Raw genomic sequence first — 17,193 nt, 5'->3', positions numbered from 1 at the left:
TCCCCGCGGGGTTGGCGGGGGCTCCGCTCTTCACATGGGGCCGCCCCAAGGAGCCCGCCCCGACCCGCCCGCCGGCCGGCCCCCACTCCCTCCGTCCCTCCCCTCGCTCCCTCCTCCCCTCCTGGCAGCGCCGGGTGACTAATTTCTGTCATATGACTGTGACACCGAATGAAGCGGGGCGGGCGGAACTAGCCGCGGTGAAGGGACGGCGCGGAGCCCGGCGCCTCGGCGGAGGGGGCAGCGGCAGCGCCCCAAAATGCCGCCCACCCTCTTCCAGAAGCTCTTCAACAAGAAGTACGGCCTGATCTCCCCGGCTAGGGACGCCCGCGACGACTGTGTCTTCAGGTAACCGGAACGGGGCCGCGCTCCTCCCCCGTCCCAAACTTCTGCTCCGAGTTCCTCGCTCCCTCCGCCGCTCGGAGGACGCGGGGACTGGCAGACCCTTTCCTGCCCTATCGGCAGCTCTTCAGCGACGTGCCCTGCTACCCCCAGTCCCGGCGGCTACGTCCTCCGCGGGAGCTCCGGGGCCGCCCCGGCTGGGCCCCTTCGGCGGGTGCGGGGCAGGAGTCCCCCGGGGCCGCCACGTCGGGGCCGCTGCGGTGCCTCCGCTCGGCTGCTTCCTCACCAGGGCCGCCGCTCCCAGCGCCGTGCCTTGCCTCGCCCCCAACCCGCGGCTGCCTCCCCTTCCACGGCGTGTATGAGGCCCCGGTCCCCGCGGGCCCCTCCGGGGATGCTGCGGGCCGCGGGAGGGCGACAGGCGGGCAGGTCCCCAGGGAGCAGCTTCAGGTACGAGGAGAAAACGTGAAGTTTTGGCCGAGAGAGTAGTGGGGCTTCTAGTAAAATTCATCATGCTCTGACCGCAGCAGAGCTGGATCGGCCGAGCGGGGGGCCATGCTCAGCACGGGGAGCAGGGCAGGGGCCCCAGGGCAGCCCGAGGGGCCGCGTGGGCTCGCACGGCCCGGGCCAGTGCCTGTGGGGGCCGGGACGGAGAGAGCCTGCGTTCGGGTGCTCTATGGGGCCTGGGGCTCGCCCAGGGCTTCCGCGGGCTGGTTTGCTTTGAAACAAGTAGCTTTTGTGCTCTTCGACACGTGAATAATGGCCAGGCTCGAAAGCGATGCCGTGCCTGCGTCTTGGCAAGGAGAGAACCTGCAATATCGTTTTAAAGCGCAGTTTATCACCTGGATGCAAATAAAATCTGCTTCATTAGTAAGAGTTACGCGCTTCTTGAAGCACTTCTAACAGTGTGGTGAAGCTCTCCTCCCACCCGCTGCCTTGAAATTTACTGCCTACAAATGATCAGCCCTTGAGTTGCTCTGTAAAGGGACATCTCTGATGGGCTTAATTTTCTGTAATTACCTCTTTTAGTTGAAGCATTTAGCAATTTAGATGGATAATAGTGTATCTGCAGTTATCTAAAATATGTATTGGAATATATGAGTCCTTAAGGAGTCAGGACATGCTCCTGGACGTTACCTGGCACTCACACAGTTTTTGATGACACTGATCCATAAATGCTTTCACACCTCTCTGATGTTCACTGTGGAGTGAATCCTTTTTTTAGAATGATCTTTTCTAAGAAACAAAATGTTTTCATGGTGTTGATGTCATCTTATTTTCCAAATCATCTTAATACTGGAGCAGAGCCCTTGATGGGGAAGGGAGGGGGGTACTAGGACTGCTCTGTGTAATTGTTTTGCCTTTTGTCTCGCCTTAGTGATGGGTTTGTCTAGGTGGTTCATGCAACAGCTGCAGTGCAGACCTGGGGCAGAAATGTGGGAATCACACCCGTGCCTGAAAGGATGAGAGCAAGTACTTGGCAAGGTCTGTGCTTCCCTTGTCACCTGCATTATTCTATGCCAAACTGGGTCTGAAAATTATAGTGCTGTTTGATGTAGGCTTTATGATATAAACTGTCAACTGGTAACTGGTGAATTTGCAGTTGGATTTCTTTTTGTGGACCCACAGATATAATTTGCAGTGAGAGGCTGATGAGGCTCTGGGGAGGGTGGGAGATCCAGCTCTGACTTAGGAGAGCCAAGTAGTGTTTTTGAAGATTAGTACAGATGCTCTTTAAGCATATTGCCTAACGGCTGCTTTAATTTTCCAAATGGGGCTAGGTTTGTAGCTAAGATCACAACTTGTTAGGACTATCAATTCTTGGTGAAACTTTCGGATAATACAGAAAATAAAGACTGTTATTTATGACAGCTGAGCCTTTGGAGTCTGGAAACAAGCACTTTAGAGTTTAGACTTGCTGATTCCAGTGATCCTGAATGCAGCAGCCTCATCAGTTCCACTGTGGTAAGGTGATGTTTTATGGATTGATACATTATATCTCTTTACAGTCTAAATAACAGCATATACCAGATATTCTGAGCACTGTCTGTCTTCACTTTGAAAACTCAGTTCTTTTATTGAGTTATTGAGGAGACTGTGTAGAACAACCATAAAAATGCATAAATTCTCTTACTATATTTTGTGAATAATATCTACTTGGGGAGAAGAGCCCAATTACTCTGGCAATGACATTAGTATAGGACAACATTTAAGGACAATTTTGCCACTCTAATTTTTTTTTTACTCTGAATATATTTTGCATTTCCATCAGGCTTATTGTGAAAATTCACTAGTTCTATTTATCTGACCTTTCACTGTTTCAAAAATAAAACATATTTTTCAGGGGAAATATTTGTTTAATTGTTGATTTGTTTGTGGTGTGTTTTTAAATTTTTCCGTTTGTTTGTTTGTTTTGGTTTGTTTTGTTTCCTGCCAAGAATCTCTTTCTGTTCTCAGTGTGTGTGAAATTTTGTGAGCCTAAGTCTAGCCAGACTCTGTAAAACCCTTCAAGACTAGGTGCTGGGAAGTTAAGAAGTTTAGTAATGGAAACAGTAAGTTCGTGACTGTAAAATATTTGCTGAGGTGCCTGTTTGCCATTTATATATTTTTAAAATATTTGTATGCAGTCTATTTTTTCAGAAGAAACCTTAGAAAACCACAGTAGATCCACTGCTTGTTAGTTTTTTAGCTCTTCCTTTTAATCCAGGGCAATTGGCAGACTTGGCCCTTAGACTGAAATCTCTTGTCAAGCTGTGGCTTGACATTCACATGGTAAGCAAGAATATTTAAATTTTAGTGGTAAAAAGTCTGTTTATAAGAAACACAGAAAACACCTGCAAGTATTCTAGAAGGGAAGAGTCAAGCCCTTATATACCAAGATGTAGAGTACCTGCTGTCTACTGCAAATAATACTCACGTGACTGGATTTTCCCTGAGGGTAACTTACTATAAATAGGATCTCTTTGCCATATTGTAGCTTCTGGCACAGGCTGCTGCTGGTGACAGGAGAGGTCAGCCCAGGCTTGGGCTGCTACAGTTATTAAGAAAATAAAATTTCAGGTAAGCAATTTTCTAGAATTTTAAAATCAAAGTATTCCTGTTGTAAAAATACATAAAGATGTTCACATGAGCTGTGAGCTGTATGTGTCTAAAATGGAGATACACTTTAAGGTAGTACACAAATGAACCCTGTTCCAGTAAGATGGAAATAATCTTACAAAAACTTCCTTAAATTAAGCAGAAGCAGCCATGCATTTCTCCTATATATTATATGGGTACACAAAACATTCTACCGCACATTTACATTACTGAATGTTACAGATAGTGATTTTCAGCTGCTGTGTCTTTCCTGGCTTTCCAGGGATCCACTTCAGCCCTCTGGAGAAAAGGAAGCTGGTAAGTCACTGAAAACTCAACCAGCTTTTTGTTCTTCAGAATGGGCTTAGTAGATTGACCCCGAAGCTCAGTAAATTACCAAGAGGGCTGAGGCTTTATATCCTTGTTCAGGATGTGTGGGCAGTTTTTCCAGTGGCAAATAGAGCTGCTAGGCCTGCAGCAGACCTTCTGCAGGAGATTGTGTTGGGATCCTGATTGGACTTGGAGCACTGTTAGCATGTGGCAGAGGGAGAGGGATTGTCTTGTAACATTGAACTATGAGACTTGTACGTTTTGAGGCTCTATGTAGGAGGGAAACTCACTGGGGATTTTTTCCATCTTATGTATAAAGTTCATATACTTGTTCCCTTCTGTCTCTATACATCTTGCCTGCCTGGCTGGAGGATAGAGGGATTATTAATCAAGAGTTCTTTTTACACTACAGCTCGATAAAAGCTTCAGTGTCTCTTTTTTAATTTTAATCTAAGGAACTCTAAAGAACCGTCTCACCCCGAGGGGCATTCCACTGATGTTTGCAAACTGTTGTTCTTATTAAAGCACCTGTTATAGAGGTACAGCTGTGTGGTAATTGTTCAAGCTTGACAGAACCCCTTCCAGTTTCAAGTCTTACGAATGGAGTGGGGTATCTTTGGGCACATTCTTCCTTTAGGGCTTTGCTTTGGTTATCTAGGTATTTTTGAGAATGAGCGCTGTTTTTCAGGCTGGAAGATACAGGAATAAATAATTGAAAATGTTCTTTATGATGGAGAAACCCATTTTTTGTTGTCCTGGACATGTGCTTTCTTGGGGTCTTCTAGTAATACATGCTGCTCTTTTATTGAGAGAATATTTTGCCGGGTTCTTGAGATAGGAAAGGCCTCAGGCTGACTGCAAAGTAGTATTTCCTGAAATCTGTCTAGACAAGCATTCCTCATCAGCCCAGACTCTTTCTGTTCTCTGTGGCAGTGACTTTAAATGGTATCCTGAGATTTGTTTCCTTTCACGTGATTTTTGGCAGTGGCATTCATCAAGGGAATAAACCTAGAGTTGTAAATGAGTAGCTTGATACAAAGGTGCTTCATGAGCCAGTTCTTCTGCAGAGCTATTATTCTTGCACAGTAAAAATGGCACATGCTTTCTTACAAAGGCACAATTGCTTCTTGAACCAAAGACTAATTTCTTGAAATAAAGTGCAAAGAGACTCAGAGATATTTATTATTGTGTAGCCAGAGACTACTACAGCTTTTTAAAGTGGAGGCTGGAGTAAGGTGAAGTGGGAACATGAAAGTTGTCTTTACATTGGTATTTCCAGTCAAGAGTTTTACCCACAGAACTTTTTTCTCAGGAGCAGGTAGCTTTGTGTACAGCTTGGCTGAGCCCAGGAAAGCGGATCTCTTGCAAAATTGTCAGTTCTTGGGAGCAGTGCAGCCAGGAAGTTCCTGATCCTGATAATTCTGTACAAGGCTTTTTGAAGTTGTTCCTTAGCAGTGCATCAGGCCAGCCTGACCAAAACCTGTTATTAATGAAACAGCATGTTTTGATGTTTGTTCATTTCTGGCATTCTGCAAGGTTTTTTGTCAATGTTTGTAAAACTTCTGGAATTTCACCACCTCAAAGTTTATCTTCCAAAAGAGCATTGGCTTGACCTCATTTTGTAATAAGTCCAGCTTTTTATCGTTTCCAGTTATCTGATGAATTTAAAAAGCTTTCATGCCATAATTTTGAAGACTACTCAATTTCTTAAACATCTGAAATGTTACTGTGCTTTAAGCTAATTTCTGCTCTTTAACGTCTCTTAAAGTTTTGACTTTTTTATAAAAATCCATCTCTTCTGTAATCTCTGGAAGAGTATGGTTTTGGCTTTTTGGTTGGATTCATTAGCTTGAGTGCACCAAGTTTTAATAAATACTTCAATTTGATTTATGCACAGTTTTCTTTATGCTATGATGACTTTGGCTTATGTTTTGAAATATTATTGCTGTTTTCTAAAGTACTTCTTTTTGCCAAAATCTGTTCTGCATTTCCTGTCATGCAAGTTTTTATGTACCTTCCAGTGCTTAAAGTCAATTTTCATCTTGGAAACAGAGACAAACAAGTGATAAGATTCCACTGACCACCTCTGGAGCTTGGAGATAGTTTTGACAATTTCTTCTGAAAAGGCCACTCTCCAAGCCCTCCTTGCCACCATTCTCTAGGTCTCCCAAGTGCTTCTCCAGGTAGGAATGTGGTGCTCCTAAAACCCAGCATGTCCTTGAGAATTAGGTGCTAGTTCTGGATAAAGCAATGCTGCAAGCTGAGTCTGTACAGTGACTGAAGGAGTGGATAATTAGAGGGTTGGCAGTCCATACAGTGATTATTTACTTATATTATCACCAGATCTGAAGAAATTAGCTTGGATTGATATTCCCAGCTTGCTAGGAGCATGTAAGTGCATGCTAGGTGCAGAGAATGATGAAATAATTTGAAAGCCGTTGGGATGCTTGTGTCTTCCTGGCTTTGTGCCTTGGAAAGTTTTTCCCTGCCCTGGTGGGACCTCTGCCTAGCCCTTGCTTCACCTCTGCTTCTTCCCAGCACCAGTGGAGCAGGGAACATGAACGGTGGGGTGAAAAAGCCCTCTGCTCCTTTTTTCTCTTGCTTTTTAGAAGGAGGTAAACCTCATTACAAAATGAGTTAACGGGTGAAGGGTCACCTTTATTGCCTTTCCTGCTGGTATATCCTGTGGTGGCTGGGAGCTCGTGGTGACTTGAGAATTTGGCATCACGAGGCTGCTCTGCCCGTCCTGGCCATCACGAGGTTAGCACTGTTAGTGCGCACTCAGCTTCCTCCCAGCCTGTGGCATTGCTTCCTCCCTGTGGGATGGCCTGGGTTGTCTGGGGATAGCTGCAGTCTCCTGCCTCATTGAGTGGCCCTTGGAACAGTCACTTTCTTGGTTCCCCTCCCTGCATTTCAACTCCTTCTTCTAAATTAGAAATCTTTTTGAGGAGGGGTTGGAGTGAGTGCATCCTGTACATATAGGTATACTCAAGTGGAAATGCTTCACACGGGTTATGCTGGCAAGCGCTGTAAGAAGATGTTTCTGCAAACCCTTGGGTTTGATTTCTTCCCTCTCCTACTGCAGGTGAGATCATGAGGCATGAGGATGTACCAAGAGCATGGGGTATATGTACCTGCTTGTGCACTGTGATGTTTTCTGCTTTCCTGAAACAATTCCACCATTTATTTTCAGGTGACTGAGGGTGTGTTTACATGTCTCATGTTACAAATCTTTCTGACTGATGATCAGCTCATCTGGCTGACTGATAGATTGTCCTTGTGTTTTCAAAGGGCTTTATCTCTTGCTCTGTGTATGCTTCGAGTTAGTGTATGCTCATGGTGACAGCGTGGATGAATCCAGGCTTCTGTTCTGGAGTAAACTGGACCAGTGTGACTTGAACCCTAAAACTTGTGTTGTAATTTTGGTTGAATGCTGTAGGTGACCACTTTAGCAGTGTGTTTTACAAGTGGAAAGTAATGGCATGTGGTGGTTTCATGCTCAGTGGTTGTGTTCCCTCCCAGTGCTACGTCTGGAGCTGGATGTCTGCAGGATCACATGTTTATGAGTAACGGTAGGAAAAATGCAAAGCTCAGTTGCAGCAGTGAATCTGCACTGTGGTTTTGCTGGGCTTCCAGAATCAGCCAAGAGCAGAATTTGTCTCTGAGGACTTGAAAAATTTTGCCTTTATGGTGTTAGATAGGGAGCCTTAATCTGTAAAATATCTGCTGGAGGAAAAAAAAGTTGTGTCCATTAAAAACAGGAAATAATTTTATTAATCGGTAATTGGTTTGCTAATGCATCAGCTGCTCCACTTTACAGTGAGTAGTAGCAGAATTCGTATATGGGAAATATTCAAATATGGGAAATATATTTGCCCGGAATTCATGTGATTCTGTTGTGCCCAAGGAATGTGACCATAAACACTACATTCAGTCATTAATTCCTAACAATACCTGCCCAAATATGTTCTGCTTCAGAGACATGTGAGTGGTTATTATGTAGTCTTTGTATGGAAAAGGATTTATTTATTTTCACAACAGTGCATGGTTAACAATGTTGCTTAGTGCTCAAATAAAGCTTTTACTTGAGTTGATTCTGCACATTTGTGTAAACAGTTCTTTTCTTCTCTGAAACGGATAGCTTCTGGAGATACTATTAACACAATAAGTTGCAGAGTAACTTGTTCAAACATGTGAATTACAGCACTAAATACTCGTGAACTACATACAGAATATAACAGCACATGTATATGAGATGTAACTGCAAGTAAAACATGCTTGTAATAAAGTTTTTTGTCTTTTCTAATTCCATAGCTCTTATGAAGCAATTGAACCTTTGGACTTAAACAGTTTGTATGTAAAAACTTTTTATATTTAACAGTCTTGTTTGATGCTTTAGTGTTGATAATCTGTGTATCTTCCAGCTCTTGTATATTATCTGTCTTTAGAACTCTGGCCTTGAAAGAATCCATTTTGTACAGGTGGAGGATTCTGCAGTGCTGCCAGCGTTAGTAACAACAATCCTGGCTGTATGTACCCCCTGCCCACATCAAGAATCCAACAGTGCACTGTGGTTGGCTGTACCCAAATATGGATTTGCTGATAGCAGTGAGCTTCAGGCATGGGAATGATCCGTCACACACCACTGATCCTGTTTTTCTCCAGGATCATTCCACAGCATCTTCAGTAGTTACTTTGGTCTGAAATGAGTAAAATATGTCACAGAAACAATCACATTTCCTTTACTCTGGGCACATTCATGGTGTTTCATGCCCTTCCGGATCTGAGTGCCTCACTCTCAGCGCCTTCAAATGTTTTTTCCCTTGCTCCAGCTAACATGTCAGCAAAACATAAAATTTGTAATAGTACCAGTAACCTTCTACTCTTTCAGTTTGTGTGATATAGAGCTGGGAAGAAACGGGAGCCAAATTACAGTTCTCTTCCATCTGTTTTAGTCGATAAATGAAGAAACTTCGAATGCAGTCAGCCCTGACTTTAGATCCTGGCTTTGTGCCTGTTTAAACCAGAGCATTATCTTCACCCCAGTTCCTGTGTCATTTCCCACTTAAAGAGAGAGAAGGTAAATTGTTTAAGCATTGGCCAAATGAACTATTACATTGCTATATACCTTCTTTTTTTGTTTTATTTTAGGCTCAGGAGCTATCAAAATGGTGGAGCTGTCAAACACAGTGCAGTGCTTGGCCTTGCACGCCCCTCAGTAATTTCTAAACCTTTTGATTGATTTCTGTTGTGTCTGGTGGAGAATGTAAGAACAGAAGTTTGAGTGAGCTGAGTTTCTCTAACTTTAGTGAAAATGCTGTGGGTGCTGTTGGGTGTCTCCTGCTCGTTAGTACCTGTGAAGCTCTGAACTGTCTTTTGCCTTGTCCATTCTTGTTTCCAGTGACTATATCCCTGGGCACAGCCAGAGTATGAGCATGTTGGAGGAAGACAGTAGTCATGTAGTTCTGTAGTTTGCCCTGCGTAGTTTGCAGGGAACAGCTGTAATGTGACCTCAAGAACGGCCAGTCCCAGACTACTGTGAATACCGGAATATCAAACCCTCTGTTTGCTAAATTATTCTGCTTTCTGACGGGTATTGAAGCACACACTCTCTGCTACATACCCACGTTTCTCTTGTCTTGTGCATGTCCAAAGTTTAAATCAGGTCTCCAAAGCCTGTGTGCTCAGCACTTGGTTTGTCATGGTTGTGGATAATTATGGAAGACTTCAGTCAGGCAGAAGGAAGAACATGTGTGAGCAATTCAGTGGGAAATGAATTAGATTCTTGACGAGTACTCTCCTCACGCTGCCCCTGTCAAGCCTTGCTTAGAAAGTGTTCTTGCCATTTGGAGAGTTGGCTGAGTGGTTTGTTTACTCCTTTTCATGAAATTTGATACCAGAAATTTGTAGCAAAAAACTGTGTTAGTTCAGGTGTTAATGAAGAATGGGTGCAGATGACAAGCTGTGTGGTTGGGTGTACAGGGAGCAGGCTGTGGATCTTGGTGGGAGCATGTGCTCCTTCTCAGAAGCTTGTTCTAGTTGAATGACATTATCTGAACATCTGAGAAGCTGTTATGGAAGAAATCTGCCAGAATTTTCTTGTTCCTACAGGAAAAATAACAGTATTACTCCTTAAGACAGAGTTAAAGAAATGCCTCAAATGTCAGGACAGTGAATTGGCTTACAGTGCTGAGTTTCTATTTAAAGGCAGCCCAAACTCTGACATAGAACTTAAATAGTCAGACAGAAAAAAGTGGTTGGTTTTTTCAGTACTTAAAAACGTTTCAGCTGCTGTGAGTTGCTGGAAATTACTGTACTTGCTCAGTAGAAAATGAAATTATTCTACTGACAGCTTGGAGTACTAAGAAACTGTGAAAATGAGCATGATGGTTTCTTAACTGGGTATATTTACTAGTCATACAAGAAATGCTAATCATGAACTGCTGATGTCTGTTGTTTTGGTTTTTTTTACCAAAACAGACATAGTAAAAAAATGTAGAGGTTAAAAAAAAAAATCAAAGCAACTTTAATTTCTTTTGAGACTGTAACAGAATTTTATCTTTGTATAAAGAAATATTTATCAAACTTTTTTCAGATAAGGAAAAATATCACTTTGTAATAAGACTAATTTATTTTACTTTATATTTTAGTAGGGTTTTTTTTCCATAGTATCTTTTCTGCAGTTATCAACAAATGAAAGATTTTGGTTAGCCTGAATATGTAGCTACTTTGAAATGTGTCATCAGATTTTATTTTTCAATTGAAGAATGCTCAGAAACTGCTAAATAGTTTATGTTTGTGTGTTGTATTAGGCTTTTTCTCACATTGGGGTCAGAAGATAAGACCAGGTGTTATGCAGGTTTGTTTGTTTGTTTGTGATTTTGTTGTTTTTTTCCCCACCTGAGTTTAATATATACTCATTTAAACACTGGTCTTTTCTATTAGTAGCTGGCAGGACAAATCAGCTGAATTGCACTCAGGAGGTGACATTAGTCTATGCCCACACAGGAGAAAAAACCTATGGAAGATAATACAAGATTCAGTAATGGCAACTGTTCTCATCTACGTGGGTGGAGAAGAAAATTTAGAGGGAATGAGAAGTTTGAGAAGAAATTGGTTTTTATATAAAAATTAAAATGAAGACAAACTTGAACATTAAGGCTAGTACCAAGTGGCCCAGTTCTGTGAAGTTCTCAGCTTCTTCCCTGGGGTTTGGAGGTTTTCAGTGCCAAAGCCTTGAGCTTTGCTGGAGGATATTCATGCTGTAAGAAAAGATCACAAGAGCAGGAAAGACCTCACTGTTAGATCTGTGTCATGTATATATATATTTGTGTCAGACAAAATACATATATGTGTATATCTGAAAATATACCCAGGTGCCTTCATTTGCTGTCATGGTTCTGAGTGTGCAAGCACCTGTCTCAGCTCACAGTAATCAGGATACCACAAAGCAGAAACTTGCCTGCCTTGCTCAGCTGCTGTCTATGAGAGAAGGATTTTTGTGTTTCCCCCAGCAGCGAGACAGGTAAATTAATTACCTGTGTGCAGTGTGTAGACAAGCCTAAATTGCTATGATGTAACAGTGGGCAGATTCCTTTGCTTCTTAGATCAGAACCAGATTTTTGTGATTTTGGCAGCTAACAGATGTTGTATAAATATAAGCACTTTGAAGTTGCCCTGTGTTCAGAAGGTTACAAAGATACATGTGCAAGTGTAGTTGGAAGCAATTGTATGATGCTGCTGTGATTAGATACATACATTTTACAGGATATAATGGTTTTGTGTGCACAGAGATATTCAGTCAAAGGTTGGACTTGATCTTGGAAGATTTTTCCAACCTTAGTGATTCTGTGATTCATTTTGCTTAGGATTTTTTGTTCCTTGTAGTGTTCTCCCTCATTGTCACTGTCTCTGTTTGGTGTCTGCTTTGGGAACTTGTATTTGCACACATGCACTCACACAGAAGAAAACAGTTAAAGCCCATTTCGCTTTCCCTTCTGTTCTTCTGCTCTCTTCATAGACTGTCCTGTCTGAGGCCTGCAGTGCTGCCTCTCATCTTTGAAGAGTTCCCCTGGGTGCTGTGCTGTCCCTTCCTCCTCCTGCCACAAGCAGTGGGGTGCATCCTGCTAGGGCTTACTGTTATGTCACATCAAGTGATGTGCATGAACAGGAGAAGGGGAAAGGGAAATGAAAAGCAAAGGGAGCAATTACTTTGCCAACAGCTCCTTTAGAAAGACCACGAAAAAACAACCCAACAAAACAAACCAGTCAAAAATGTCCTGCTGGCATTGTGCAGCACATGAGCCTTTCTTTCCTCTTGATGCAGTGGAATAAATAGCTTTGTGTGTCGCTGTGGCTGGTTCACAGCAGGTTACCTACAGCACTAGGCTTCTTCGTGTTTCACATTTTAAGGATGCTCATGTGGACAGACTGAAATCTGCTGGCAAGCTGTGGTAGCTGGGAGTGTCTGGAATTAGGTTTGCATCAATTCTGTTACTACCAGCTAAGAGGGGTTTATTGAACATACACTAAATATACATATATACCTTGATTAAGTACAGCCTCTCCCAGTAGAATAATGTAGGTTTAATCAGGTGATTCTGTTGATTCTGTCAGGCAGAGCTGGTTTGGACTGTGTGTTCCAGCTCAGTTCTGTGATAAGGAAGGTGTGTGTTTGGAGTTTCGGTGCTGATACCCAGGGAGGGCACGTTGAGCTGAACCTGCAGTTTTCTTTATCAGAGACAAAGATTTTAGCAGTAAGAAAAGCTCTGGAGCATATAAGGGCTATGTTGAACTGATACTCGAAGCCACCATGTGTCTGTCATGTGGGGTTCTCAGTATACTTGACCAGTTCAGTCTTTCTGCTGTGGAAAATCCCTCTGGATATATAGTTGTGTTGAAGATCTTGGGCAATAGCCAAGGCAATGGCCTACACTATATTTTCTATTCCTACCATTCTTGGAAACCCAAAACTGTGACCATGTAGTGAGACTTAGAAAACTGAAGGGGATGGCAGAAGGCCTGAGGGTACAGAGTTCCTTATGGCAGTGAGCAAGGCACACCAGTAAAGCACTTTGTTAAGCTTGGTTTAAAGGTTGAGCAGGCCTTAGCTGATAGCTAAATGCATTTTTGCATGTTCTTTTGCTTTGGGGAACCAAAGCATTTAGGGCCTCACAGTTAAGGTGCATTTACTTGAAGGTGCCAGGCTGCTCCAATATTCTGATAGTCTGTATTTTTTTCCGATATTAATGGTGTGGCATCTGATTTTAATTTGTCCGTGTGTCCTTCTGAGTTACATGAAAATGAAGTCAACCAATGTCTTTAGGGTCTACTCTATATAATCTACCTGAAATAGTCTCAGGTCACCTTTAAATGCTTAATTTGGAAAACAGTTGAGCAGCATGACTCTTGCCTTGAAGCATTAAGCAGTCTAGGTTGCTCACAGTAGTCTTGGGGCTCTTGCAATATCTGCACAAATCAAGTTCTCGTCCCTTCTGCAAGTTAAGTAGGGGCCTGTTTGACTTGTAGAGCCAGTAAGGGAGGGATTTTCAGGGCATGGGTTGGAGCCAAGTTAGAAAAGTCTTCCCTCCTGAAAAGCAGCTGTAGGATAGATCTAGTATATCTAGATATTCATTAGTGTTATTTGGCAGATCTGTGAAATCATTCCTAATTATTTCTGGTGCAGAACCTGGCAATAGTCTTGAAATGCAGTGTACTTTACTGTTAAGTGTTTTGAGGTTTATCTAAAGGGATGGGTTAAAGTCTTCTGGGCTTATGGCAGCAGGAAACCACTATGTGCAGAAAGACTGCCGAATTGGGCCACATCAGACATTTGAAGGTGTTGGATGATGCTTAGATGGCAAGTGACCAACACAGGTGTCAGGCAGTTGTTGATTCATGGAGAGTATCTATCACTAGGACTTGTGGCATGTTGATATTAATGAGCATCATATACGGACAGGGCAGCCTGGGATTTCATTCCATAGATATGAATTTGTTATACTTGCTTAATCATCCTGTATATCCTTGTATATATATATGTATCCTTGTATATATATATCCTTGTATAATCATCCTTTGTCTTTAGGTTGCAGTTGTTCCTGTGTAACTGAGATGGGGTTTTGGTGAAAGCTGATGGGGGCAATAAGACTGAGTCAGCAGTGTGCTTAGGCATGTGCTCTAAGTCTGTAAGTACTTTGACTGCTCCCAATGAACCCGCTGCTGTACTTAGCACTAGGCATGTGTTTTAAATAAGCTGTAAAATCTACACAAACGAGGAGGGTGAGACTACAAGCACACAATGTTAAAAATCAAAGATTTAGGGGGTTGTATTCTTCAGGAAAAAAGCTTTTGGCATTTAATGCATTTCAGTGACCTACTGAACTTAAATGTCACCTTCATTGGAAAAATGTTCGTCGTCTATTCATTTTGTGTGACTGTCTTGATAAATGACCTGGTAACATAGCAAGCTGAAGTTCACTGTAGTCCACTACAACCTCAGGTTTTGGCCTGAGAGCAGCATCTTTGGATTATCCCTATGTCAAACCTTGTCTTAACTGGGTACATATAAATAATTGTCTTACAGCTTTTCCTGTTACAAACATACACTGTTTGTGAAATTGGTTTACCATGTCCTGAAAATTTCTTTGATATTTTTAAAGCCTGTTACTATGAGAACCAGACCTCATAACAGAAAAGCTTTTTGATGCTAAGGAGGCCAAGAAATTAACTTAATAACAGGAATAAAGCCACAGAAAAATAGCTTGTATTCTCTTTCCAAAAGCAAACAAACCCCAGAAGAAAGCCTGATATCCTGAAGCAGCTTGGACCTAGATTGTCAGATGGAAGGGGACTCTGCTCTCAGGCCTTCAGAGCCTGGACAGGGAGCTCACCCTGTCCACTGGTCCTGGCTTTACAGGTGAGAATAATCAGGGAATTCACAAGCATTTTTCTCTGAAATAATTAATATGTCTTTTTTACTTTTTTTTCAATATGGAAAGGTTGAAATGATGTGATGGATTGGTTTATGGGCAAGAAAACACAAGTTTTACTTCTCAGAACTGGATGTCCCCTATGTGCTATGCTAATACAGAAACTGGCAGAGCAGGCATTACTTTGATGTTGGGGCTTGCAGCCCTGTTTCCTTGTGTCTCATGACTGAGTGAATCAACACCTAATTAAACAGTCACATGAGGGACAGAGTAAAATGCTGTTCAGGCACTGATCCCTGTGAATCTTGGGAGAATAACTACTTACCTCTGTCTTCCTCCTTTCCAAGGCACCCTGAACAGCTGCTTTTTTTTTTTTAATTTTTTTTTCTAATTTTTTGTCTCCCCAGAGGAAAGAATAGCACACCTCAGCTAAAGTAATGTGGCAGATAAATGATATCTAGGGTAGGGGGAAAATTTAACTGAGAATGTGAATGTTGGGCAAGGAAGTTGGGAGTGATCTGTGGGCTTTCTTGGTATGTTTAATATTAGCTGTAATTTTACCACTTGTAGCTCGTTATGAAGGTCCATAACAATTGTTTTCCATCTCTGAGTGACAAATACTTGTGTAGAGATTTCTTAGGCTCTCAATTATCTCTCGGTCACAAGTGCAGCCGCCTTAATCAATAACAGGACTGTGCCCTATAGCCAAAGAATGCTCTAAGCCCCATGCTGCCTTGCCGGCGCTGGATGACTTTAACCACCAAGGCCATATTTTTTCCCCCCTTATAAAACTCACAAAGCAAGTATTACAGCATGCTTTAATCAGCATAAGCAGATGTCTCCCTGCACCCCGACACAGCAGAGGCTCATGGGTCTTGTGCAGGGCTGTGCAACAGGAGCTAGTGTCTGCAGCCAGAGGTTGTTTTGTGGCTGTTATGTACTGGCACTGGAGGTACCAGTGCTTTGGGTGCTCCATGGAGTGGCATTTCCAGGCTGGAGGTATTCTGACTGCCTGCAGCCAGGTCAGGGGGTTTCAAGGTGGAAAAAGCAGGTCTGGGCAGATGCCCTGGCAGATAGTGCATCTCCTGGCACCCCGGGCGCAGCATCACCCACCCTGGTACAGCTCACAGATTAAAAAAAGTGTGACATAAAAAAAATTGCATCTGTTTACATTCTAGTCTTTTAGCCTTTAAAAATGTATTTTTTTAGATGTATCTGTCTGACTTAAAATAAAACATATTTAGATGTGTTTACTTGGTGCAAGAATCACTGACATGTCAGGCATAGCTAGAGCACCCCAGCGGTTTAGTTATGCACCTTACAGCTTTTCTTTTAATGTCTCCTGAAGTAATACATTGAAAATTTCAGTTTTCAGTGATGCAAAAAGAATAAAACTGGCATAGTCCTTATGGCTTCTGGGAAGTACTTGAAAATAAAAGCCTTAAAGATACTCTAAGCTAAAGACAAATGCAGAGAATTCAGTATTTGTTTATTAAAAAAATGAAAATGGTAGGAGTATTCAGCCAAAGTATCCTTATTCTATCAGGAGTCTTTCAAGGGTTTATTATTAAAATTAGGATTGATAACAGTGGAGCCTTAGTGATTGTCTTTGTTTTGATTTGCCAATTTAAATAAATTTATTTTTCTGTTGTGAGACAGAACTAGGAGCAAAAAGCAAGGCAGCCCTAAAACTTAAGAGTATTAAAAAAAGAAATTTATTAACTACACAAACAAAGAGAGGGGAAAAGAAACAAATTCAGAATAAGATTTTTTCAGACTACTCCTTCCTTCCCTCTCCCAACCTTCTTAACAACAAAACAAACATACAACAAATACTTTGGTTGGTTTTTAATTTAGTCTTTTTCAGTTCACTTCCGGAGAGAGAAGCCTCTTTTTGTTGAAAGCTGCAGGGATTTTTTTCTACAAGAAGGAAGAAAACAGTCTTTTCGTGGTTTCATTTTTGACGATTTGCATCCGCCTGGGAACCTGCAATCGTGACACTTCTCCCAACTCCACAGCCTTCCCCAAGCTGTAGATGTGGGCCATGTCTGTCTCATGGGGTATTACTTTTAAGAATGAAATGTTCTACAACAAAGGTTTTTTTCATCTCCTTTCTCTCTGTTCAGGCTTCATCCTCAGAAAACCGAGATCCCCTTCTTTCCTCAGGGCAAAGATTTTTAACACAGACAGATGCTCTTTGGTTAAATCATCTGTCAAATGGAACATCTCCAATCCACCATGTCTTTTTCTATGGTTTATAGGAATATTCAGTACATCAGTTCATCCTTACAATCTTACAAAAGGATTTTTAGCTATCTTGACAGCATTTCCTCATTCTCCTTCTATCTAAAAAACTTGGCTCTTGCGTCACTGACTTCAGAAATCTTCTTATTCCCTTTCATATTCAAAGGAAGGCCGGAGGATTTGCAAATCTTATCTGAGCACTAAAGAGTTAAAGTTTAACACAACTGCAAGAGTTGGGCCAGGCTCAGGCCGTGCTGGGTGGGGGGGGCAGCTG

The 17,193-nt window shown here is 42.2% G+C and overlaps 1 protein-coding gene across 3 annotated transcripts in view; it reads left to right on the top strand.

The window, feature by feature from the left end:
* The first annotated feature begins 152 nt into the window (after nucleotides 1–152).
* Nucleotides 153–17,193, top strand: part of FNIP1 (folliculin interacting protein 1) — a 66,357-nt gene continuing 49,316 nt past the window's right edge. For 2 of the 3 annotated variants that reach the window (XM_014891565.2, XM_014891563.2), the window contains exon 1: nucleotides 153–345. In XM_014891565.2, coding sequence (XP_014747051.1) covers nucleotides 257–345 — 89 coding nt within the window. In that variant the 5' untranslated portion in view covers nucleotides 153–256. Of the gene's footprint in view, nucleotides 346–14,570; nucleotides 14,663–17,193 lie in introns of those variants that run through there. The other variant, XM_088173745.1, reaches the window with a different exon arrangement.

The sequence above is a fragment of the Sturnus vulgaris genome, chromosome 15, assembly GCF_052056855.1.
Source record: "Sturnus vulgaris isolate bStuVul1 chromosome 15, bStuVul1.hap1, whole genome shotgun sequence".
In the NCBI taxonomy this organism is placed as follows: Eukaryota; Metazoa; Chordata; class Aves; order Passeriformes; family Sturnidae; genus Sturnus; species Sturnus vulgaris.
Note: the sequence above shows the minus strand (reverse complement) of the source record. Positions and strands in the feature narration are given on the sequence as shown.